Genomic DNA, 27,303 nt, shown 5'->3' with positions numbered 1-27,303 from the left:
GGGTGGAGAGGGAGGTGGGAGGGGGTATCAGGATGGGGAATACATGTAAATCCATGGCTGATTCATGTCAGTGTATGACAAAAACCACTACAATGTTGTAAAGTAATTAGCCTCCAACTTATAAAAATAAATGGGGAAAAAAAAATAGAAGACAGAAAGTTAAATGAGAAAATAAATAAATGCTAATGAAATCAACCTAGTTAAATAATTGTTGTTTTTACCTGGTATAATTATATACATGAATATAATTTTAGCCAGTATGAAGAAAAATTTAAATACTAATGTGGGTTATATTAAGGCCAACTTTTTCTGTGCTTCATGCTGTTATTAATTGGGCCCAAACTAATACTGGTCCTTTAATTTAGTTCAGCTCAACAAATATTCAGTAAAAGGGTAACAATGCAAACTATTTTTAGTGTAGTGGGCCCTGAATAAAAAAATGAAAATTTCTGTTTCATTATTAACAATATACCAAGTTAATGTAGCATAGTATTTCATTTATTAATTCATTTATTCTACAAATATTTATTTATGTCTTGCCACACAGCTTATGGGATCTTAGTTCCCTGATCAGGAATTGAACCCAAGTCCTAAGCTGTGAAAACATAGAGTCTTAACCACTGGACTGCTAGGGAATTCCCACGACAACAAATATTCATTGAATGACTATTTTGTGCCAAGCACTGTTCTAAGGTGCTGGTTAAAACCTTAGAATAGACAGACTTGTGTTTAAATTTTAGCTTTGTTACTTGATAACTGTGTGACCTTTGATAAGGTAGTCAGCAGCCCTTCTGAATTTTAGTTTCCTTATCTATAAATTGGAAGTAATTATATTTAGTGTGTTTTTAAAAGATTTAAACACCTGACATATATAAACCATTTATCACAGTGCCAGGGATGTATTAATAGTTTTACTTTAATAAATAATATTGTCATTAATATTATTGTAAGAAAGTGAAGTCGCTCAGTCATTTCCAACTCTCTGCAACCCCATGGACTGTAGCCTACCAAGCTCCTCTGTCCATGGATTCTCCAGGCAAGAGTACTGGAGTGGGTTGCCATTGCCTCCTCCAGGGGATCTTCCTGACCCAGGGATCGAACCCAGGTCTCCCGCGTTGTAGACAGACGCTTTACCGTCTGGGCCACCGGGGCAGCCCAAAGTGAAGTTGCTCAGTCGTGTCCGACCCTTTGCGACCCCATGGGCTGTACAGTCCATGGAATTCTCCAGGCCAGAATACTGGAATAACATTACAGACGGATTCTTTACCAGCTGAGCCCAAGAATACTGGAGTGGGTAGCCTATCCCTTCTCCAGCGGATCTTCCCAACCCAGGAATCAAACTGGGGTCTCCTGTATTGCGGGTGGATTCTTTACCAACTGAGCTATCAGGGAAGCCCAGTATTATTACGGAACAAAGAAATTACTGCAGGTCTTAATATGGGAATGACATGATGAAAGATAATTTAAGAAAAGTTATTCTACTATTGTATTATGTATGGAGACTTCAAATTAGGGAGACTATTGAGAAGATGATAGAGGACAGCTAGGCCAAGGGTAGTACCTGAACATAGTAAGGAAGGGACAGATCTAATAGACCAGTGGTCCCCAACCTTTTTGGTATCAGAGACCTGTTTCGTGGAAAACAATTTTTCCATGGGCCAGGGCGGGTGGGGAATGGTTTCGGGATGTTTCAAGTACATTACATTTATTGTGCACTTTATTTCTATTCTTTGGCTATCTCAGGATATTCCAGCTTGACCTCTGGGTTAGGGTTTACTCTCCTATGACAATCTCATGCTGCTGCTGATCTGACAGGAGGCAGAGCTCAGGCAGGAATGCAAGCGATGGGAAGCACTGTAAATACAGATGAAACTTTGCTCCCTCACCTGCTACTCACCTCTTGCTCTGCAGCCTGGGGGCTGGGGACTCCTGTAATAAACAAGGCCGAAATTAATCTGTAGGCCATAGTGATTGTATAGCAGAAGACTAAATTTTTGCATCTAATGACATCAAGAACAAGGAAAGGTATTTAGGTATTAGGAATTAGGTGAGAGGTAGTAAGAGAATTTAATGATTGAATGAAGAAGGCATACTGTCAACTTGTAAATTCTGTGACTTTCATATAAAATTTAATGTCTTTTGGAAATACTTCATAGCTTTCATATTTCTTACCTGACATTTTCTTTTCCTTTTCCTGATCTTGGTATTGCCTACTGTTTTGTATTCTCTAATATTTCTTCCATGAGCTGAAATGATTTTTTTGAAAAATCTGTGATCCTTTTGTTATTCAGCAGAATTTAGTTCTTTGTTTGCATTTTACTTTGAGGTTACTTTTAAATTTTTCTTAAATTTTATATGTTTCTTAAGTTTCACAACAACTCTAAAAAGTACTTGGTTAGGAATATAGTTATAATTTGTTTTAATTGAGATTGGTAGAATAAATTACTAAGAGAATTATTAAATTTTCTTCAAGTACTTTAAATCTATTTTAAACAAGTTTTGTACCTCAATTTTATGTGTAGTGGAGAAGTATGGAATTGGGACAGATAAGAATGGTCTCTTCAGAAGTTAGAAAATTATTGTAATGGGGTACACATAAGCCAGATTATAAACCATAAATCCACACAAATGATAAAAGACTTGAATTACAACCTTCAAGGAGGAGGAAAATATAACCTTCACAGGAACTATACATGTATTACTTTCTGTATGCTATACATAGGTACTATATCACTGTTCTTTTCTCAGTCCTTAATTCTATCTAAATGTTTACTTTAGATTTTATCATGTACAGGGGATGTCAGAAATTTTTCTTTGAGAGAATAGCTTCAGTTGACAGTCATGGCTAAAATTAGGGAAAGTCATGAATTTTAAATTCCAGAGATTCAGTATTATATCCAGACTCCTAGTTAGAAATCCCTACATATATTTTACACATGTGTGCCATGTGCTTAGTCACTAAGTTGTGTCCAACTCTTTGTGACCCCATGGACTGTAGTCCACCAGGCTTCTCTGTCCATGGGTTCTCCAGGCAAAAATACTAGAGTGGGTTGCCATGCCCTTCTCCAGGGGATCTTCCCAACCCAGGGGTCAAACCCAGGCCTCCTGCACTGCAGGCAGATTCTTTAACATCTGAGCCACCAGGGAAGCTCATTTTACATATAATATATGTATAACATGTAAGTTATGTATGTTTGTATATGTAAAACAAGAAATATATAAGCATTTTAATCTTGAAATGGTTGTCTAACTTAATTTTTATGAAAGCTCCAAATAATAATTTTCTTATTAAAGTCTCTCATTTTCAAAATGTTGATCAATTCAACTTGTTGATTAGGTTGGCAATCCATATCAAATTTTTCCCTTATAAATCATCTATTTAACCTCTTGTTTTTAAGTATGTACAGTTTATAATTCTTTAATAACAAAAAATGTTTAATAGCAGTCTGTTTACTTACTTTTCTTAACAGACAGCAAATAGCCTTCTAATAATGTGACATAAGGTATTTTTATTAAACAACAGTGATGTTGATGATGATGATGACATACAAGTTCCTTTTTTGACCAAGTCTATAGCAAATGACTTCCCTGGTAGCTCAGATGATAAAGCGTCTGCCTACAATGTGGGAGACCTGGGTTCGATCCCTGGGTTGGGAAGATCCTCTGGAGAAGGAAATGGCAATCCACTCCAGTACTCTTGCCTGGAAAATCCCATGGATGGAAGAGCCTGGTAAGCTACAGTCCGTGAGGTCGCAAAGAGTCGGACACAACTGAGAGACTTTGCCTTACCTTCCTTACCTGACGTTATAGCAGATGAAGGGCTTCCCAGGGGGCGCTAGTAGTAAAGAAACTGCCAGCCAGTGCTGGAGACATAAGAGATGTGGGTTTGATGCCTGCTCAAGAAGATCCCCTGGAGGAGAGCTTGTCAACCCACTTCCGTGTTCTTGCCTGGAGAATCCATGGACAGAGGAGCATGGCAGTCTACAGTCCATGGGGTTGCAAAAACTCAGACATGACTGAAGCGACTTAGCATGCACGCACATATGGCGGACCGACTGCTTAATAATTCTGCCTCACCTAAACCTTTAATAATGCAGAATTGTATGTCAAAACAAATTAAATTCTCTATAATACTTCAGGAAAAATATAATTTTACTGATAAATTTAGGTTTTTGATAGCTAGAATTTTCAACTTTATTATTTTTAATTTATGCTTTTAAGCATTTCCTTATACACTGTGAATGGAATAATATTTGTGTATGACAAATGAATTTTTTCCTTTTATATGAATTTACTTGAATTGGTAGAATATAGCACCACCTTATGCCGTGTGTAAGAATTACAAGCTACTGTTTTGTTTCTGCTTTATATTGTCAAAAATTATACATGGAATTTCCTACTCTAGCATGCTAAGATTTTATTTTTTAAACTGAACCTTCTTTCATTTTTCTCATAACAAACTGTCAATGTAATCTATAATCCTTTCAAATTGATTTATTTGAATGAGCCAGATATTTTGTCAGTACTTGTTTTCTTTTAATTTATAACATTTTAGTATAGGTCCTAGAGAAAAAGCTTTGTGTGATTGAAAGTCTATTTGTTTTAAAGGAAATTTGGGGTTGAATAAGCATTGCCTGTTTAATAACTCTGATAGATCTAAAAAATTTAAATTCTTCCCTTGAAACAAGAGAGATACAAATTCTCCTAATTGTGTTATTTAGTATTCAAAATAATCTGATTATCATATTGAACTTTGACTGATTTATATAATATGGCATTTGGCTTTCTTCTATTTTATAATGCTATTGTCTTACCATTTTCTAGCCTTTTTAACCATGTATTATAGTCAGATTGATGTCTTTCAAAGAAACTTATAAATCCTCTTCTATACCTTTTCTAAAATTAGAATTTAGGAAATACTTCTAATAAAAATTTTAACTCACTCCCCAGCTAAATTTTATAAAAACATCTCCTGTCAGCCAGAAATATCATAAGCACGTGGAGAAATTCTTCGTCTTTGAGTTTCCCAAATGCCACATCTTGTCATCCAACCATCTTGTCCTCTGTCATCCCCTTCTTCTGTCCTTAGTCTTTCCCAGCATCAGGGTCTTTTCCAGGTAGTCACCTCTTTGTATCAGGTAGCCAAAGTATTGGAGCTTCAGCTTCGGCATCAGTCCTTCCAATAAATATTCAAGGTTGATATCCTTTAGGATTTGCTGGTTTGATCTCCTTGCTGTCCAAGGGACTTCTCCAGCATGACACTTTGAATGAAAGTATCAATTCTTCGCACTCAGCCTTCTTTATGGCCCAACTCTCACATCTGTACATGACAACTGGAAAAACCATAGCTCTGACTATACAGAGCTTTGTCAGCAAAGTAATGTCTCTGCTTTTTAATACACTGAATAGGTTTGTCATACCTTTTGTTCCAAGAAGTAAGCATCTTTTAATATCATGGCTGTAGTCACTGTCCACAGTGATTTTGGAGTCCAAGAAAATGGTCTGTCACTGTTTCCATTGTTTGCCCATCTATTTGCCATGAAATGATGGGACCAGTGTACCAGGCAAGGTGCACTGCTTTTTAGTTTCATTTAAACATTTTTTTAACCTAAGGGTAGGAGGCAGCTATACCCATAATTCTAACACAAATAAATTTTTAGCTACTAAAATCTGGTTTTTTAGTAAGAAAACCAAGTAATTATATTTACACATTAATATATGTGTAATTCTGAATAATGCATTATCATACGTATAATAATTTTGTAAATAATGAAGTTTTAAATCATTAAAATGTTAAATATTAGATTAAAAATCATGGCAGATATTAAATATAGGAAAAAAAGAATTTTGAATATAGCTGGTAGTTTGGAGAGAAAGCAAGGCAACCTAGGTTCAGATATAGTTTTACAATCAATGAGATTGTGAATTAAGCATATCACTTTATTTTTCAGACATTCGTCAGTTAAAAGCGAAGTCTATACTGAGTTGCTTTTTAGACTTCTACCTTTAATATTCTGTAATTCTAAATTAATATCCTTTATCATTCCAGTTGGGTAAATGTAAATACAATGAGGTTAATTGAAAGTCTGTGGTAAACTGTGGAAAATTCTGAAAGAGACGGGAATACCAGACCACCTGACCTGCCTCTTGAGAAACCTATATGCAGGTCAGGAAGCAACAGTTAGAACTGAACATGGAACAACAGACTGGTACCAAATAGGAAAAGGAGTACATCAAGGCTGTATATTGTCACCCTGCTTATTTAACTTATATGCAGAGTACATCATGAGAAACGCTGGGCTGGAGGAAGCACAAGCTGGAATCAAGATTGCCAGGAGAAATATCAATAACCTCAGATATGCAGATGACACCATCCTTATGATAGAAAGTGAAAAAGAACTAAAGGGCCTCTTGATGAAAGTGAAAGAGGAGAGTGAAAAAGTTGGCTTAAAGCTCAACATTCAGAAAACTAAGATCATGGCGTCTGGTCCCATCACTTCATGGGAAATGGGGAAACAGTGGAAACAGTGTCAGACTTTATTTTTTTGGGCTCCAGAATCACTGCAGATGGTGATTGCAGCCATGAAATTAAAAGACGCTTACTCCTTGGAAGGAAAGTTATGACCAACCTAGATAGCATATTAAAAAGTAGAGACATTACTTTGCCAACAAAGGTCCATCAAGGCTATGGTTTTTCCAGTGGTCATGTATGGATGTGAGAGTTGGACTGTGAAGAAAGCTGAGCACTGAAGAATTGATGCTTTTGAACTGTGGTGTTGGAGAAGGCTCTTGAGAGTCCCTTGGACTGCAAGGAGATACAACCAGTCCATCCTAAAGGCGATCAGTCCTGGGTGTTCATTGGAAGGACTGATGCTGAAGCTGAAACTCCAATATTTTGGCCACCTGATGCAAAGAGTTGACTCATTTGAAAAGACCTGATGCTGGGAGGGATTGGGGCAGGAGGAGAAGGGGACGACAGAGGATGAGATGGCTGCATGGCATCACCGACTTGATGGACATGAGTTTGGGTAAACTCTGGGAGTTGGTGATGGACAGGGAGGCCTGGCATGCTGTGATTCATGGGGTCTCAAAGAGTCGGACACAACCAAGTGATTGAACTCATACATACTCTTACTCATCATTAATTGAACTTTTGACTGAAGCCCAGCTTTGAACTTCACTGTGTTATAAAAACTTTGAATTTACTACCCTAAGTATATTTTCTTTGTTAAAATTTTTATTTGTTTTTTAGTTGGAGGATAATTCTTTGCAATATTGTGTTGGTTTCTGCCATACATCAGCATGAATCAGCCATAGGTGTACATACAGCGCCTCCCTCCCACCTCCCATGCATCCCATCCCTCTAGAGCTGATTTAGAGATGTCTTTCTCAAAACTAGTATTTATCAGCATTTTGCTATAGCTGTGAAGTGAATTCAGTGTTTTAGTTACCTAGACTTGAAACAAGCGTTTTGGTTGTCACATAGTTTATCTTTTAAATATAAAGTCCTATTGCTTTTTCTCTCAACATATCAGTTTTAGCAATCCTTAGTTCTTCATTCTTAGTATGCTCTAAGCACTAACCTCACCCTGATTATTGCAGCAGCACGTTTATTTATTATTTTGCTTCAGTACTTCTCCAACTCTGATGAACTGTATTTTTCATATTTCTCCTCTCTATTTTATCTTTTCCTAATTTTTTGTTATCTAAATGCTGCCACTCGAAGATGTCACAAATTCCTGGACAGCATTGGCTCTAGTTGACATTTCTTTTTATATCTTCCCTAGGTTTTTCTTCATTGCTCTTCATGCTGGAAACTTGTAATGAATATTCTTTGAAAAAATTTTTTCCTTTATTCCAGGAGTGGCATTGTGTACAGTCAAAAGGTTGCTTTTTCTTAGAAGAAGATGGTGAAATCATTAGTCATCAATACAAGATGCAAATAGCTCAGAGATCCCTGGTTTATATAACAATTAAGCCATTAAGCCTGAGTCAAGCTGAAGGCAAGTTTAAATTTTCTATATTTAAAAAAAAAAATCACTCTATGCCAGCTTTAAAAATACTTATGTAAGTATTTGATGGTTCTAGTTAGTGAAGAAAATGGATTTGCCTATGAAACATGGTTACATACATTTAATGAAAGTTGTTTATACACTATGTCATCACATTATTCAAAGTAAGAAACATGTGGTTACATACATTTGAAGAAAGAAAGTCATTTATACGTTGACTGTGTTGTCATATTATGCACAGAACAAAATGTTACCTGGTTTCCTCTTGACACATGATTAACTTTTTATCCACTAATTAATCCTTTGCTTTTTCCATTTATCAATTTTTTTAATGAATATACATGAGAGAACTTCGGTAGGAGCATAATTTGGGACAAATAAGAGCTGCAAGTATTTTTTAATACCTTCAAAGTCCTATGTCATATGACTTAGTCCTTATTTAATAATTTTTGTATCCATGGTAATACTTTTCTGTACACCAATGATAGATAAAAATTAATAATTTCCTAGTATCTACAATGGTTATTACCTAAGTTTTAGTGGAAAATGGCTTGTATGTGTGCTTTCTCCTTTTAAAGTTGACTATTCTAAATATCAGTCTTTATTTTCCTCTTATTATGTTTACATATAAACATCTACTTACTAGAGGATTCTTCCCCACTTACATTATTTTTCCCTCCTATAGTAAAGATACTGAAAGTTTTCACTGTGTATCTTATAGGACACCTAGAACATTTGGTAGTTGATACTTTTAGATGGTAATTACAATAATAATTTTTCAGATAAATGTATCAAATCTACAAAGTTATTGTAGTTGTTAATTCTCTGTATTGTTATGAATTTTTTTATTCATTTATTTGTCAGTTATTTTTTGAGGGCCTCATAAACCAAGTATCACTTTAGGTGCTTAAGATACACGACAGTGTGACCTTGTGAACTTACATTCTAATAGAGGAAATAAACAATAAATAGTAAATATAATAACAAGTTACATGGTGTGTTAGAAGGTGATAAATGCTGTGGGAAAAACAGGATAAGGGGCATTGTGAATGTGGAGGGAATATGGGCTGCCATTGAAAGAGATTAGTTAGTGTATGCTTCGTTAGAAGTTGACGATGAGCAGACTTTGAAAGAGTTATATTAATTGTCAACTGCTGTGTAATAAACTACCCCAAAAAACTCAGTGGCTTAAAATAATTAAATATTTGTTTGCTCATGAGCAGGTCTATTGGACAGTTTTTTGGTCTGAACTGGGCTTGGCTTTTTCTGTAGAGCTCACCCATACCTCTGTGATCAGCTGCAGAATAGCTGGTGGCTGGCTTTAATTGATCTTGATTGGGCTCTTTTCTTTGTGTGGGCCTTACATGAGACAAGGGAGGCTTCCCTGGTGGCTCAGATGGTAAAGCGTCTGCCTGCAATGTGGAGGACCCAGGTTCAATCCCTGGGTCGGGAAGATCCCCTGGAGAAGGAAATGGCAACCCACTCCAGTATTCTTGCCTGAAAAATTCCATGGACGGAGGAGCCTGGTAGACACGACTGACCAACTTCACTTCGCTTCAGCTGAGACAACTTGATTTTGCCTTGTGTAGTCTCTTATCCTCTAGTAAGTTGGCCTGGACTTGTTCTTATGGTATAACAGGAATCAGAGAGAAAGCAGAAGCAGCATAGGCCTGGGCTCAGAACCGGCACAGATGTTACTCTGTGTTGTTCACAGCAGGTCACAAGGTAGGTACAGATTTATAAGGTGGAGAAATAGATTTGATCTCTTAATGGGAGAACTGCAAAATCACATTGCAAAGGGCTGTGGATACAGACAGGAAGAGCCATTTTTGCTGTCTTCCACAGGAGGCAAGGGAGCAAGTTTAGTGGATGTAGGGGTGGCAGAAGGGATGGATGAAGAGTGGGAGCAAGGGGCAGGTAGAGGGAATCCTCTGTTCAGAGGCTCTGAGGTGTAGAGTGCACCTGGTGTTAGAAGAACAAGGTGGCTAGAGTTGCTATAATGAAGTAGGGAAGGAGAGAGTGGTAAGAGATGAAGACAAGGGAGAAACAAGGACAAAATCAGGTAGAGTTTTGTTTTTTGCCATAATGTTGTAAAAGTCCATAACCTGGACTTCTACTCTGAGAGAAATAGAAATGAAAAACCCTTAAGAGGCTGCCATCAAGATTTTCTCTTCATCTTTGATTTTCAGTAGTTTGAATATGTGTCTTGATGTTTTTTGTTTTTCTTGTTGATGCTGTTTTTGAATTTTGGAGAGGTTTTCAAGTTGTTGTTTGTTTGTGTTTATTTTTTTTTTTTGGTATTTATCCTATTAGAGAGCCCTGAGTTTCTTGGATTTATGTTCATCACTGTTTTTAGAAAATGCTGCATCTTTGTTTCTTCTGCTGTCTCTCTTCCACTTAACATGCCTGACATTTTCTTCTCCTCTGTGCCACCACAGATCAGCCATGCCTGAGTCTCATCCCTCCTTAGAAGGGTCTGTCTTTCCTTGGATTTCAGACTGCATGGTTATCCTGTGACCTCATATCTGATGGGTTTAAGAAATGCTATGATTTTGTAGTTTGTGCATTTTTTTCCCCATTGTTAGGGTGGGAGCAACTTTCTTCCAACTTTCAACTCTGTTAGAGGATTTTGAGTAGAGACGGAACATATTCTGACATTTTAGCAAGAGCAGTCAGGTTGTATATTGAAAATAGATTGAAGAGTACTCAGGAGAAGGCAAAGGATGCTTTTGCTTTGAATGGAGGTGCAAAGGAGATAAGAAGTAGAGATTCTGGATGTATTTTGAAGGTCAAAGCATAGCATTTCCTGAAGCTTGTTTATGACACGTGAGAGATGGAAGAAGTTAAAGATGATTCCAGGATTTGGGGGGTTGAGCAACTGGTTTGAGATACTCTTCTCTGTCCCTTACCTGAGATAGAGAAGACTGTAGATGGACAGTTCTTTTCTTCAGGTGTTTGGACAGTTTTAGACATAGAAATCCAAGTAGAAATGTCAAATAGGCAGTTGGATATATGGGTCTTATGTTCCCAGGAAAAGTCTATCAGGGAATATGAATTTTGGAGTTAAAATCATATAGATGATGTCTAACGTCTTTTCGTCCTATGCTCCTTTACAGGTAAGCCAGTACTTGCATCTTATCACTTCTTGAAAGGGTAGTTTTTCCTTGGATTTCAGTCTACTTGGTTGTGTTGCAACCTTAGCTCTCTAATGAGTTTTAAAAATGTATGATTTTTAGAGGTGTATATATAGAGAATGTTTCTAACAAGATCACTTTGTATAGTTACCTGTCTTATTGAAAATGTCTTTCAATGTTTACATATAAAAATGGATGTGAATTTTTTAAAAAAATTATTCAAAGGGGAAAGAAACCATTAACTTCTTTTTAAAATAGGAAAGATCTAAGAAGTGATTGCTTATTTTAAGATGTTTGGGGTTTTTTGTTTACAGGAAAACCATCCCCTTGGTTGTCAGTTGATACTGCCTTGTATATTCTTAAGGAAAATGGAAGTCAAGCAAATCTACAACTCTTGTGTTTTACCGAACTACGAAATAGAGAAGTATACATGTTTATTTTCTAATGTATAGTTAAAGGTATTATATGATCTCAAGTTTGGGGAAAATAATAGTTTTTCTATATATCTTTAACCTTTTTTTCTTCCCTTTCAATTAAGGTAAATACAATTCTTATCATTATTCATATATTTTTATTAATTGTGAAGGATTTTAATTTTCTGAGATTTAAAAATTGAGGATTTATTGGCAGCCTTGACTTTATAACTTATACGTTGTATGTGACTTTATAGTTCACTTTCCTCTTTTTCTAGTACCCTGATGCCCCCTACATGTGAGCATTTTTTTTCTTATACTCAATAAAAATGATTGATGCCAGGGAATTTTCTTCCCTAAATTCAAGCAGTTCAACTTTGAAAAAGTTCCTCTAGATGTTTGTCTTACTTTTAGTACTACTGCAAAAAAGAAAAACTTCATATCCTCAGGCTTTCCTCATAGGGTCTAAAAATAGATTGATCTGAAGAAATGCTTTCAAATGATTTTGTATGTTGCCCATGGGGTTGTTCTGATCTTTTCTAATTATATATTTACTCAGAGGCCAAATATGTGAGGCAGATACATAAATGTGGCTATTTATTTTATGAGAAATACAAAATACATCTGCTACACAGTAGCATGAATAATACTATTCAAGAGCTTACTGCAATATCATATTTAATCTTTATATAGGCCCAGCAACAGACAGACATTTCCCTGATGGAATGTTATATAAAAGTCTTTATTGTCGGCTTCCTAACAGACAAGAATAGTTAAAGGCAAAAAACAAATAAAATGACAAAAGTTAATGTTTTGACTAAACTCTTCTCCAAAAGTGACTACATAGTTAAGTTTAAGATAAAACATTGTCTGAAACAATACCTTTCCCACTTTGTTTTGTTTAAAGTCACTTTTTTATGATATTGCATATATAAAAATCTTCGTACATAGCAAGCCTATAGTAAAATTTGAATGAGTTTCTATTTACCTCTTTACTGTTTACTCCTCTGTTTATCTGCAATGTCATATTTACAAAGGGTTTTTACTTTTAGTTTCACAGTTATTTTCTTTAAGAAGAGTTTTGTGCCCATGAAAGACTGTCCATTTGCCAACTATGGCATTTCAAGTTTATACGTGGAGATGAGGAGGTTCATCAGAGAACGTATATTAGAGAACAGCGAGAATTGTTTTTCATACATGGATATCAGTTTACATCTGGCCAATCCAAAAGATTATGACTTCCAAAAGATGAGTTTGGTCAATGTTTGGTTTCCAAAATAGCCCTCAATTATATTGGATTTCTTCTTATAATCCACCATAGGACATGGTCACTTTAGGATGATTATCATTCCTCTGACTTGTGAGGGCAGAAACAGGGCTGAATCGAGAATTTGGATGAGCAACTTTGTTTTGCATCTGAGGGCTTCCCAAGTGGCTTAGTGGTAATGAATCTGCCTGCAGTGCAGGAGACACAGATTTAATCCCTAGATCAGAAAGATCCTCTGGAAAAGGAAATGACAAGCCACTACAGTATTCTTGCCTGGAAAATCCCATGAACAGAGGTGTCTAGTGGGCTACAGTCCATGGGGTCACAAGAGAGTTGGACATGACCTAGCCACTAAACAACAATAAATTCTGTGCTGAAGCAGAAATACCTATTGGCTTATATATGGGCTTCCTTTGTGGCTCAGCTAGTAAAGAATCCTCCTGCAATGTGGGAGATTTGGGTTCGATCCCTAGGTTGGGAAGATCCCCTGAAGAAGAGAAACGCTACCCACTCCAGTATTCTGGCCTGAAGAAATTCCACGGACTATATTGCCCATGGGGTTGCAAAGAGTCAGACACAACTGAGTGACTCACTTTTATTTTATACACAACTAGAAAATGCTTAGGTTTAATATATTTGACAGAAGACAACTCCTAGGTTTTATAGGAAGCCATTGGGCTCCAGAAAGCACCTAGAAGGTTCATAGGGATGCCATTTTGCTTTCTTTCATGCAACAGGAAAATAAAATGTTTTCATATACAAATGTCTTGGCACTCTAAATATCCTATGATGGGAAAGAATTTGTATAAGGTAGGTTTATCTGGGATTCTATCATCTTGTTTTATAGTACATATTGCATAAATAATAGTAAAATTCCAGTGTTTTTGTTCACATTGGATTTTTACAAATATTGCTACTTCATACAAATAGTGAATTCTTTTAAAATGAATTAAACTTTTATTTTCAGTCAATGAAATCTGAATTACAAATCATATATTTATATTTGAATCACATTCAGTTCAGTCAGTTCAGTCGCTCAGTCGTGTCCAGCTCTTTGCAACACTATGGACTGTAGCACACCAGGCTTCCCAGTCCATCACAAACTCCCGGAGCTTCCTGAAACTCACGTCCATCGAGTCAGTGTTGCTGTCCAACCATCTCATCATCTGTTGTCCCCTTCTTCTCCCACCTTCAATCTTTCCCAGCATCAGGGTCTTTTCCAAAAGTTAGTTCTTTGCATCAGGTAGCCAAAGTATTGGAGCTTCAGCTTCAGCATCAGTGCTTCCAGTAAATATTTGGTACTGATTTCCTTCAGGATGGACTGGTTTGATACCCTTGCAGTCCAAGGGACTCTCAGGAGTCTTCTTTAACACCACAGTTCAAAAGCATCAATTCTTCGGCACTCAGCTTTCTTTTTAGTCCAACTCTCACATCTGTACATGACTACTGAAAAAACCATAGCTTTGACTAGATGGACTTTTTTTGGCAAAGTAATGTCTCTGCTTTTTAATATGCTGTCTAGTTGATCATAGCTTTTCTTCCAAGGAGCAAGCGTCTTTAAAGTCTCTCACTATTTCCATTATTTCCCCATCTGTTTGCCATGAAGTGATGGGACCAGATGCCGTAACCTTAAGTTTTCTGAAGGTTGAGGTTTTTTTTTGTTTTTTTTTTTTTATGAATGTTGAGTTTCAAGGCAACTTTTTCACTCCTCTTTCACTTTCATCAAGAGGCTCTTTAGTTCTTCTTCACTTTCTGCCATAAGGGTGCTGTCCTTTGCATATCTGAAGTTATTGATATTTCTCCCGGCAGTCTTGATTCCAGCTTGTGCTTTATCCAGCCTGGCATTTCAATTGATGTACTCTGCATGTAAGTTAAATAAGCAGGGAGACAATATACAGCCTTGACATATTCCTTTCCCTATTTGGAACCAGTCTGTTTTTCCATGTCCAGTTCTAACTGTTGCTTCTTGACCTGCATACAGATTTCTTAGGAGGCAGGTCAGATGGTCTGGTATTTCCATCTCTTAAAGAATTTTCCACAGTTTGTTGTGATCCACAGAGTCAAAAGCTTTGGCATAGTCAATAAAGCAGAAGTAGGTGTTTTTCTGGAACTGTCTTGCTTTTTCAGTGATCCAACAGATGTTGACAATTTGATCTCTAGTTCCTCTGCCTTTTCTGAATCCAGCTTGAACATCTGGAAGTTCACAGTTCATGTACTGTTGAAGCCTGGCTTGGAGAATTTTGAGCATTATTTTGCTAGCATGTGAGATGAGTGCAGTTGCATAGTAGTTTGAACATTCTTTGACATTGCCTTTCTTTGGGATTGGAATGAAAACTGACCTTTTCCAGTCCTCTGGCCACTGCTGAGTTTTCCAAATTTGCTGGCATATTGAATGCAACACTTTAACAGCATCATCTTTCAGGATTTGAAGTAGCTCAACTGGAATTCATCACCTTGACTAGCTTTGTGCGTAGTGATGCTTCCTAAGGCCCACTTGACTTTGCATTTCAGGATGTCTGTCTCTAGGTGAGTGATCACACCATCGTGGTTATCTGGGTCATGAAGATCTTTTTTGTGTAGTTCTGTGTATTCTTGCCACCTCTTCTTAGTATCTTCTGCTTCTGTTCAGTCCATACCATTTCTGTCCTTAATTGTGCCCATCTCTGCATGAAATGTTTGGTTCAGTTCAGTTGCTCAGTCATGTCTGACTCTTTGCGACCCCATGGACTGCAGCCCGCCAGGCTTTGCTGTCTATCACCAGCTCCCAGAGTTTACTCAAGCTCATGTCCATTGAGTTGATGATGCCTTCTAACCATCTCATCCTCTGTCGTCCCCTTCTCCTCCTGCCTTCAATCTTTCCCAACATCAGGGTCTTTTCAGATGAGTCAGTTCTTCACATCAAGTGGCCAAAGTATTGAAGTTTCAGCTTCAGCATCAGTCCTGCCAATGAATATTCAGGACTGATTTCCTTTAGGATGGTCTGGTTGGATCTTCTTGCTGTCCAAGGGACTCTCAAGAGTCTTCTCCAACACCAAATGTTCCCTTGGTATCTCTAATTTTTTTGAAGAGATCTTTAGTCTTCCCTGTTCTATTGTTTTCCTGCATTTCTTTGCATTGATCACTGAGGAAGGTTTTCTTATCTCCTTGTTATTCCTTGGAACTCTGCTTTCAAATAGATATATCTTTCCTTCTTTGCTTTCAGCCTCTCTTCTTTTCTCAGCTATTTGTAAGGCCTCATCAGACAATCATTTTGCCTTTTTGGATTTCTTTTTCTTGGGGATAATCTTGATCACTGCCTCCTGTACAATGTCATGAACCTCCGTCCATAGTTCTTCAGGCACTCTATCAGATCTAATCCCTTGAACCTGTTTATCATTTACACTGTATAATCGTAAGGGATTTGATTTAGGTCATACCTGAATGGTCTAGTGGTTTTCCCTACTTTCTTCAATTTCAGTCTGAATTTGGCAATAAGGAGTTCATGATCTGAGCCATAGTCAGCGCCCAGTCTTATTTTTGCTGACTGTATAGAGCTTCTCCATCTTTGGCTGCAAAGAATATAATCAGCCTGATTTTAGGTATTGACCATGTGGTGATGTCCATGTGTAGTCTTCTCTTGTGTTGTTGGAAGAGGGTGTTTGCTATGATCAGTGCATTCTCCTGGGAAAACTCTATTAGCCTTTGACCTGCTTCATTTTGTACCTCAAGGCCGAATTTGCCTGTTACTCCAGGTATTGCTTGACTTCCTACTTTTGTATTCCAGTCCCCTATAATGAAAAGGATATCTTTTTTGGGTTTTAGTTCTAGAAAGTCTTGTAGGTTTTCTCTTCAGCTTCAGCATTAGTGGTCAGAGCATAGACTTGGATTACCATGATATTGAATGGAATATGAATCATATTAGGCAACTGTAACCCAGAAAAATTACTTAAAGTTTTTTCTCTGTTTCCTGTTGAAATATTTGCATCACAGTCAAAACTCAAAATAGTATTTTATTAAAGACCATTTTCAATATAACAAATATTTTGTAACTAGTTGTTAATACTAAAGGATAAAGTACATAGTATTATATTTTAGAAACTTTAGTTAGGACTTAGCATTAATTCCCTTAATGCTATTAAATGTTGAAAATACTTTAAATTCTAGAAAATTTTATAGAATCACAATTTGCTTTGTTTCCTAAGGTCCACTGCCTTCAAGTGAGTATATTAAATTAATAGTCATTAATTTTATATAAACTATGTAACTTTACATAAAATATACCAGAAATTTACATAAAAGATAGCAGATCTTTTCCAAATACACATTAATCTTTCATGCTATAATCATTCAGTATGAAAGAGTGTGGGTAGCAAGATTATCCAACACCCCATTTTAAAAACAGCCAAAAAAATTAAAACTATTCCCCTAAGTGCATCACTGGCATGTTTGAAGAATATTGGGAAGATTTAGAAGTTATATAACTTCTAACCTATTATAATTTTAGTTATTTTATAAATATATAAAGTACTATATCTAATATTACGAGATTTAGCATCAACAAAAAGAGTTTGAAGCCTGTAAAACATTGATAGAACCATAATAGAATTGGTTAATATTGGTTAAATAAAAAACTGTTTCTAATGCTTCTCTTTCATAAGAAAGATTAAAAGTCATTAAGACTCATGGTGTTTGTTTGTTTTAAAAATTCTTTTGAGAAAAGACGTTTGGGTGGACTGGTGAACTAGGACCTGGAATTTACTGGTTAGTTCCTTCCACAACTGGCTGCAGGCTAAGAAAAGAAATAAAACCAATAACAGAAGAAGCCCAACTTGTATATAGAGATGAAACAGGGGAATTATTTCTTACAAAGGAATTTAGGTAAGTTTTATTTATTAAAGTTAGAGGTATAACACTAGGCCGGATATGTATCAGTAGCCTGCCTTCCATCCTTTCCTTTGGCTAGCTACAAACCCCAGCCCCAGTTTCTAATCAGTAGCTCAACTCATCCACTAGGCATCTGACTGTGACCTTCTATTCATAGGTCTGGGATTACCATTTATTTCTGGATTCCATATAGTTGGCAAGTCAACTTTAGTTACAAATTTACTGATTTCTCCTCCACTAGAAATAGGTCCTGCTAATTGTACTATTGTCTTAGATAACCGTCTAATATGAAATCCACATAGGGTAGTTCTCCCATATTCTACATATGTAATAAGTAAGATCTAGCTACCAGTAGAGAGGAAGAAAGTAGATGGAGATAGGTGAAAAGAAAATGGGAACTTCTGTTTGAGTTCCTACTACATGTTGAGATGCTGTGGTTGCTTTAGAAGCTTGATTATATCATGTAATGCTAGACAAAAGAGAATGTGTATTTGGATACATTAACTCTGTCATTCACAAATACTGTTTTTATTTAATTCTTTTCCAGTATGGTTTATTATAAGATACTGAGTATAGTTCCCTGTGCTATACAACAGGACCTTGCTGTGTGTCGATCCCAAACTCCCAGTCTCGCCCTCCCCAACTCCCCCTCCCCTTTGGCAACCACGAGTCTGTTCTCTGTGTCTGTGAGTCTGTTTCTGTTTCATAGATGAATTCATCATGTTTAGTGCCTTGATATTACTTCCTTTTGAAAGTTATCCTCATCGAAACTTTCAATCTAGTTGCCTTAGAGACAAATAATTTTCTGTGTTTTAAAAATTTAGGTCAACTTTATCAGACATATTTGAAGTAATTGATTTAGACGGAAATGGTCTTCTTAGTCTTGAAGAATATAATTTTTTTGAATTGAGAACAAGCGGTGAGAAATGTGACGAAGATGCTTGGGCTGTCTGCCGAGGTAAGCATTTTTCCTTAATGGGTGTGTTATATACATATATATACCCTTTCATCCTTAAGAAGTGAAATATCAAATATCTCCATCATATATCAGCAGTTAGGACAGTTTAAAAATAGTAGCATTGTTTGTAGATCATAACAAATTAAACATTTATTTTTCTTAAATTGGCAGTTGGTATAGTACTCAAGTTAAAAGAAAATATAAATTACTTACTCACAATTACTGCGTTCTTTGGAGCTTCGAACATTAAAAACTTTGTCTTAGCCCTGATAGTAAAGGCTGAAGTGAAGAGAACCAAACTATGCCCGGGAGAGGGCAGCAAAGAGCTAACAGGCTAGAGTTCCACTAAAAATTAAGAGGTTTCCAGGAAGCTGTTTACGTATGTTAAGAATTGTTTTGTTTTTTGTATTTGAGTTGAATTAAGAAAGTTCACCCATGGATGTATAGAAGCCAAAAATACTAAAATGGGCAAAGAAAAATACTGAGAGTGAGGCAAAGTCAGTTGTTGCTTGGGAGAAGACTGAAAATAGGGTAGATCTTGTGTATTTAAGCTGAGGACTAAAAGGTCAAAGGAGAAAGCCAGAAAACCATAGCCAACTGTGTGGTCAGGAGAGAGATTAACTCACATGTTGCTGTCACTGGAGTAGTAATGTGTCTTAATCCTCTGGGTCTTGGCAGTCAGTGACCTAGGGAGGAATCTGATAAATCTGTTTTTCTAAAGAGCAAGTAAAGTAGAAATGTTATTAATATAAAGTTTTTTTTAAAAAATCTCTTTCATTAACTTTTTATTTTGTATTAGAGTGTAGCTGATTAACAGTATTTTTAACTGAAGGTTTATGTAGTGTAATCAATAACAAGAAATACATGTTGATTTATAATTTTAAACTTTGATTAGTAAGATTGATAACACATAGAGTGTTAGTTTTAAGGAGATGCAGTCATCTTGTAACTTTAATGGTATAATATTTTGATTCCCTTTGTCCCTTTGAATATATGGGTATTTTCTGAGTTCTCTGTTCTATTCTACTGAACACTATTTGTCTCATCTTTCACCAGTACCACACTTCTCTTGATTACTGTAGCTTTAAAGGAAATCTTGAAGTTGGGTATTAACAAACTTTTAAAAATTAATGGAAAATTGATAATTTTAAGTTTTAAAAGTAGATCAGTTATTGATAGTCTCTGTAGCGTTATACCTAGATACATTATTCTTGAAAGTGATTATTTCTTTGTATTATATATCAAATATTAATGTTTTCATCTTGCTCTTCTACTTAGTAGCTCCAGCTTCCATTTTAGTGGTTACTGTATCTCTCTATGATCTAATTTAATCTACATTTCCTTTTTTGTCTTTACAAAAGTTATGAATCACTTTCCAAACTCTAAGCATTTTAAACTATTAATCAGTCAACCAGTTTTAAACAGCTGTGTCTCTGCCTCTTTTCTCATAGTAAGGTGTATTAAAGAGATGTTTCAAATAAGAGTACCCATTTTCCTTGGGCATATTATAGATGGGAGTTGGAAAATAAAATAAAATAAAATCTTTCTTTGTTGTAGGACAGTTAACAGAATATAATCCAAAATGAGTAGCTGTTTTTTATCTATTTCATAGTCACATTCAGGAATTATATATTGATATTTCTATGTGAACTTTTTGCTTATAAACAATGTTAAAATGGGCATACTTAGATTTGTGTGGGACATTCAGGGACTTCAAAGTGTTCCCTATTAACTCACAGTTTTTTAAGGACCAGGGAACAATTCTGTTAAAATTAAAGCAGTTAAGCATATAATAGTCTTCTTGAATCTGACACCATTCACTTTTCCATTTTGAAATACCAGTAGTTTGGGGGATATTACATCAGATTCATTTGGATTTAGGTGGCAAGTAAGTATTTTAATTTTTGAAATATAGTACTGGCTTCAGCAGTACAGGCCGTAATTTTTGAAATATATGTTAGTATATACTCTGATAAGCAGGCAGGTTGGAATTTACCCAGAAAAATTAAGATTTCCTTTAATTTTGAAAAAATATTTGTACCATTTATGACTTCAGCTCTTGTTGAAAAACTAAATCACACACTGAGATAGTGCTTATACTGAGTTGTGGGAAATTAGAACAGTATCTCTCAAACATGTTTTGAACCATTCTTTTTGTTTTTAAAACATGGTCTTTATTTATTTATAATTTATTTATTTTGGGCTGTGCTGGGTCTTTGTTGCTGCGCGCAGGCTTTCTCTAGTTGCAGCGCGTGGCCTCAGTAGTTGGGGCGTGCGTGCTCTAGGGCACAGCTCAGGAGTTGTGTCACAGACTTAGTCGCCCTGCAGCATGTGGAATCTTCCCAGACCAGAGATCGAACCTGTGTCCTCTGCATTGGCAGGAGATTCTTAACTGCTGGACCACCAGGAAAATCCTTGAGCCATTCTTATTTCACTTTGATAGTGCTCACAGATTATTAAGGCCTCCTTTAAAATAAACATTTATGAATAATAATATAGCCATTTTAGTAAATGTACGAACTTAAAAAAATATGTAAGGAAGAAACTGTTGGTTGTTTTGACAGAGAATTTTGATACCAAGAAGAATGAACTAACAAGACAGGGCTTTATGGATCTGAATCTGATGGAAGCCAATGATCGAGAAGGAGATCCTCGTGATCTTTGGGTAACTCTGCACTCAATGGGCTACAATAAAGCTCTGGAACTGACGGAGGTAAAGCAGCCTTAAAGTTTGCTGTGGGTGTAATGTATGTAATAGTTTCCCCCACGAACATTTCCTTGACACAGGACTTTTGAATTGGGCTCTCAAATCCTTGAACTTCAATATACGAATGAATCCTGGGTGCAACAATATGTTTCTGCTAGTTTATGCAAGCTCTTATATGAAATTTAATTGCTCACAGCATTTTAATAATTCAGGAACAAAAGTAGTTTGAGCATATGATACGCAGGAAAAAGATTGGTAATATGAAAAGTTGTTTCTTAATTGGTGATGGTTATTTGAGTTGCTAAAATTTCAATGGTTGCTTCTATTCCAAGACTTCAGAGACTCTTTGTCCTAATGGAATAAAAGCCCTCATATAATAAGAAAAATACGTCTGTATGAGAACTGGAATTCTGATCTTTTCACAAGGGTACTCCTTGGGTTAATATTTGTAAAACACTTAAAACAGTGCTTGGCTCTTATAAAGCACTATATATGTATCAGCTATGATTATTATTATTTATTAACATGTAAGGTATAAAAAGTTGAGTAAGACTCGCATAAACCAGAGGAATAATAAAAATTAGGCCTATTTCTTAAATTTTATATTTTTGTGTCCTTTAATAAAGTTTAAAATAAATGATTTAAGAGTTGTAGGCCACGCAAATTAGTTAACAGTACGTTTGTTTATAATTTAAAAATAGTATCTTTCCTTTCTGTAAATACATCAACCTAGGAGGGTAACACTACCAGAAACAACTTTTAAGTTTGGGGTATACTGAGACTTTGGTTTAGTTCCTAGTTTTGACATCATTTAAAATTCCTCAAGAATTTGTTTTCTGAGAAGTTCTCTATGTTTTTTTTCTTTTTGCCATTTTTATTAATAAGAGGTGAATAGTTACAGTAACTTTTTACATTCTACTTTAACATTTAGTGAATCTTACATCTTTAAGCATGGTGAAAATCAGCACCTAACAGATTATCTAGTGAATAATACTGTGTCTGCTACACATGCTTCTATTTAACAGAGGAGTTAGTTAAGAGACGATTGTGACATTTTAAGTTAAAAGCAGATATAGCATTTAAGATTAAGTTATGGTAAAATTTAAGTTAAGAGCAGATAATAGCATTTGCTGATATCATTGACTTTTGAAATCACAAGAAGGATTTCTGAGGTAAAGATCTTTTACTTAAATTTTATTTATTTGTTTAATAGGTAATATATTCCATTGTTTGAAGTTCCAAAAGTAAAAAATTTATATATATATACAGTGGAAATGTCAAAGGACAATGAGACCACCACTTAACAGCTGAAATAAAAAGACAAAACTGAATTGATTGCTTACTACAAGGAAGAGCTATGCTGGTCAGGCACAAAACAGAATATTCATCTTATTTATAAAGGGCATTGGGGAAGCATGGTTATTCAGATGAGACTGTTGGTTGATTGACATACTCAGTGGTATATTTATTTACTTTGAGTCTGTCTGTGATTGCTTGACTTTCAAAAGTGAAGAGCCAACCCTAGCTGACTTACAGAAGTATGTTTATTGAGGTGAGTTGTAGCAGATCGGTTGAACGTATTTGGAACAAGTTCTGGGGTGAGAGATCAAGGTGTCAGAATAAAAGGACATGGAGTTCACCTCTTCCCACAAATGTATCAAAAATACATCTACATGTGGAGTAATTCTCACAGATTACCTACTGGACACTAGCAAATCTCATATACAACCAAAGCTACAAGAAAGATCACCATGTACGGGTAGGGCGAAAAAGGAATCAGGATGGGACACAGCTATACCCCTGGTAGGGATCTGTGAAAGAGAAGATTCCCTCACCCTGGGAACCCCCTTCACCAACTGGGAGATCAGCTGGGCAGAAGGGGAGATTCAGAGGCTCAGCGGAGAGTCAGCAGCTGGCTCGGAGCAGGCCGAACAGATTGAGACCAGCATTAATGGTCCTGGCCACCTCACTGCATACCGCAGCCCGAGAGCCGCAGCTGCTGGCGTGCACAGTGGCTCGTGGTGACACCCAGACTTCAGCAGACAGACCTGGGTATAGGACTAAAGTTGGCTACATGGGAGCAGCTTGAAGGGGCTAGAGTGTGGTCCAGGCTGCAACTGGGAGCATGCACAGAACAAAGCCCGTGTCCTCTATAGAAGTTCTGTTATGCAGGCAAGGGAGGGACAGGGGCCCAGTCCTAGCAGCCTCATTCTCCAGTGACCTCACAGTGGGTGCAGCTCTGCCTCCACAAGCTCTTGAGCATGTAAGCTCTGCAGTTGCCCACGTGCGGAGGCAGAGATGAAATCTGAGCTGATCCCCAGGACTGCTTGATTTCAGAAGCTGGGCTGAAATCAGCCTTGTCCTGAGGCTTTGCAACTTTGGTGGATGTATGTTGCCAGGACCTTTATAACCTCAGTGCCTGTGGAACACCTGCATGGATTTACTGGTGCTCCCATGGCTGGGGCAGGTCTGGAGTTAGCAGCTGCGGGTTTTGTGGGTGTGCACATGTAGAGAGAATGCTGGGGTCTGCCCTGATTCCCCAGTGAACACAGTTGTGTTCAGGAGCACAACTATATGTGACTGGTGGGTCCCAGGGCCTGGCTTCAGTGAAACTGCGCAAGGTTCTGCACTGGTGGCTCCGTGACACAGCGCCTCAGCAACATCCAGGTTGACTGCCTGATCCCCAGGGCTGAGGTGAGGTTGTAGGCAGCATTCCGCAGATGAGGTTCTACAGAAACATTGCAGGCCAGAAGAGAGTAGCAAGTCCTGAAAGGGAAAAACTGGCATCTAGGATAATCTACCCAGCAAGAGTATTTAGAATAGAAAGGGGAGATAAGTTTTTCAGTAAGCAAAAGCTAAAAGAATACTAAATTCTTTTTAGTATTTAGTAATACTAAACCTATATTAAAATACTGAAAGTTATTCTATAAATAGAAAAGAAATAAGAATCTATAGAAAAGAGAAAATCAATCAAATAAGGCAGTATATATAAAAAAAATTTGTGAAAGTGATGATAGCCACAACAAACAGCAAAAGGGTAAACGTGAAGATGTAAAAAGGACATCAAAATAAAATGTGGGAGAAGGGAGTAACAAAATATACATTTTTTTTAGAGTGTGTTTTAGCCTATATGACTCCCAGTCTAAAGCAAACTGATAGAGTAATAGGTTAACATACTTGAAAAATAAGGTAGCCACAAATCAAAAGCATTCAGTAGATTCACAGAAAACAAAACCAAGAAAGCTCAAGCATAATGCAGAAGAAAACCATAAAACCACGAAAGTAAAAACAAAAATAAAAAGAAGAACTAAGAGGAAATGCAAAATCAATTGGAAAAACAAGGTTTAAAATGAAAATACATACATATTTATCAATAAAATGTCAACGGACTGAATGCTCCAATCAAAAGACATAGAATGGCAGTTGGATAATAAAACAAGAGCCTACAATATGATGCCTGCAAGAAACCCACTAGGGTTGAAGGACACACACAGATCAAAAGTGAGAGGATGGAAAAAGATATTTCATGCAAATGGAAATGACAGGAAATCAGGGGTAGGTGGCAGTACAAAATAGACTTTAAAGGCCATAAAGAAAGATAAAGGACACTATATAATGATCAAAGGATCGATACAAGAAGAGAACATAACACCCATTAACATATGTGCACCCAGTATAGAAGCACCTAAATGCATAAAAAAAATATTGACAGATATAAAGGGGAAAATTGATGAGAATACAATAATTGTAGGAGACTTTAACACCCCACTGACATCAATGGACAGATATTTCAGACAGAATTTCAGTACGACAACAGAGATCCTAAATGTCATAAAAGATCAGTTAGACTTAATTGCTATTTTCATGACATTGCATCCAAAAAAAAAACCTAGCACATTCTTTTCAAATGCACACTGAATATTCTTTACATGCAGAGATACAAAACAAGCCTCAACAAATTTAAGAGGATAGAAATTATTTCAAACATCTATTCTGACCCACAATACCGTGAAACTGGAAATCAACCACAGAAAGAGAAATGAGAAAAATGATTACGTGGAGATTAAACAACACGCTACAGGAAAAAAAGTGTGTCAATAATGAAATCAAAGAGGAAATTTTAAAAGTACCTTGAGACAAATGACAAGCACACAAAATCTGTTCAGTTCAGTCACTCAGTCGTGTCCGACTCTTTGCGACCTCATAGACTGCAGCACATCAGGCTTCGCTGTCCATCACCAACTCCGAGAGCTTGCTCAAACTCATGTCCATTGAGTCAGTGATGCCATCCAACCATCTCATCCTCTGTCGTCCCCTTCTCCTCCCACCTTCAATCTTTCCCAGCATCAGGGTCCCTTCAAATGAGTCAGTTCTTCGCATCATGTAGGCAAAGTATTGGAGTTTCAACTTCAACATGAGTCCTTCCAATGAATATTCAGGACTGATTTCCTTTAGGATGGACTGGTTTGATCTTGCAGTCCAAGGGACTCTCAAGAGTCTTCTCCAACACCACAATTCGAAAGCATCAATTCTTCAGCCGCTCAGCTTTCTTTACAGAATGCAGCAAAATCTATAGGAATGCAACAAAAGCAGTCCTAAGAGGGGTCAATTATTCTAAGAGCATACTAGATGTTATTTTATATGTATTTTACTCTCTTCTTCTAGTAATTTGATATGCATTAGAGAGAGCCATAATTTAAATCATTTGAGCTAAACTATTTCATGATAAGGAAATAGATTTTTACAAAGAGACTAGGCTACTTATTGTATGTCAAGCCTATATTGTCCTTTTTATTTTTTAATATAACCTCATCAATAAACAATACTATGTCAGGATTTGGTATTGAGGCATCCAAAAATTTTGTTCTGAGCATGGATACTTCTTGATTTATAGAATCATAATGAGGAAATTCTCCTTATTCAGTAAAGGTTATAGAGTTGTTGGATTGAAAGTATTATACCAGCAAATGGTAATACAGTGAGAAAGTAATAATTTGTAATTAATTAATTGGTATAAAAATGTTGAGTGTTTCCATTAATGATGGGAATATACACATGTGGTAACATTTTATTTAAAGAATTAATACAAAACCTAAAGGTATTTTGACTAACTTAGTTTTGACTGATATCTGGAAGTACTCTGAGACAATAAGGTATTGCCTTTGATGGGCAATGATTCTTTGATATGTGCTATGTTATTAAGTTAATAAACCTAGAGCATGACCTAACATTTTCATGTTTGTAAAAACAAAAAAAGAAAGCTTTATGATAATCTAGGAAGAATCCACTTATAATCTTATGAGCTGTGTTCTAATTGGTTTGAATATGTCTGTAGAGGATTTTGCCCATAAGGTTTCTGGAACCATAGCTATTTCTTTGACAGTTTCCTGAATTATATATTATGTAAGTAATCTAATATCTAGATGAGCTATATTTTGACCCCACATATTAAATTAGTAGGTATTGTGTCACAGAGACTAACCAAAGTATCAGTTGTAAGTTAGGATTTAGGAAAGGGCTTAGGATTGTTTGTTAAATCTCATTATGTTTGTTAATCTCATTAATGGTTTTAGTAAACCAAAATTTATTTTATGTTAAGCACTCTTTAGGTTACTATACTGGCTTCTCTGGTGGCTCAGTGGTAAAGAATCTGCCTGCAATGCAGAAGCAGCAGGAGACACAGGTTCGATCCCTGAGTCAGGAAGATGCCCCTGGAGGAGGGCGTGACAACCCACTCTAGTATTCTTGCTTGGAGAATCCTGTGGACAGAAGAGTCTGGCAGTCTACAGTCCATACATAGGGTCGCAAAGAGTCAGACATGACTGAAGCGATTTAGCACACACGCATGCAAGTTACTATACACTCTCAGTTTGTCTTACCTTTTCCTACCTTATTTTTTAATTAAATCCCCTAATTTAGTTTTAGAATTATAATTATCCATTCCCTCTA

The 27,303-nt window shown here is 36.4% G+C and overlaps 1 protein-coding gene across 1 annotated transcript in view; it reads left to right on the top strand.

The window, feature by feature from the left end:
* The window catches only part of EFCAB7 (EF-hand calcium binding domain 7), a 53,582-nt gene that overhangs the window by 18,669 nt on the left and 7,610 nt on the right, over window positions 1-27,303 (top strand). The window contains exons 7-11 of the mRNA XM_020885558.2: window positions 7,862-8,003; window positions 11,461-11,570; window positions 17,526-17,683; window positions 18,514-18,647; window positions 21,212-21,360. Coding sequence (XP_020741217.2) covers window positions 7,862-8,003; window positions 11,461-11,570; window positions 17,526-17,683; window positions 18,514-18,647; window positions 21,212-21,360 — 693 coding nt within the window. The remainder of the gene's footprint in view (window positions 1-7,861; window positions 8,004-11,460; window positions 11,571-17,525; window positions 17,684-18,513; window positions 18,648-21,211; window positions 21,361-27,303) is intronic.

The sequence above is a fragment of the Odocoileus virginianus genome, chromosome 5 (genome assembly GCF_023699985.2).
Source record: "Odocoileus virginianus isolate 20LAN1187 ecotype Illinois chromosome 5, Ovbor_1.2, whole genome shotgun sequence".
In the NCBI taxonomy this organism is placed as follows: domain Eukaryota; kingdom Metazoa; phylum Chordata; class Mammalia; order Artiodactyla; family Cervidae; genus Odocoileus; species Odocoileus virginianus.
This window is presented reverse-complemented; position numbering and strand designations above follow the sequence as displayed.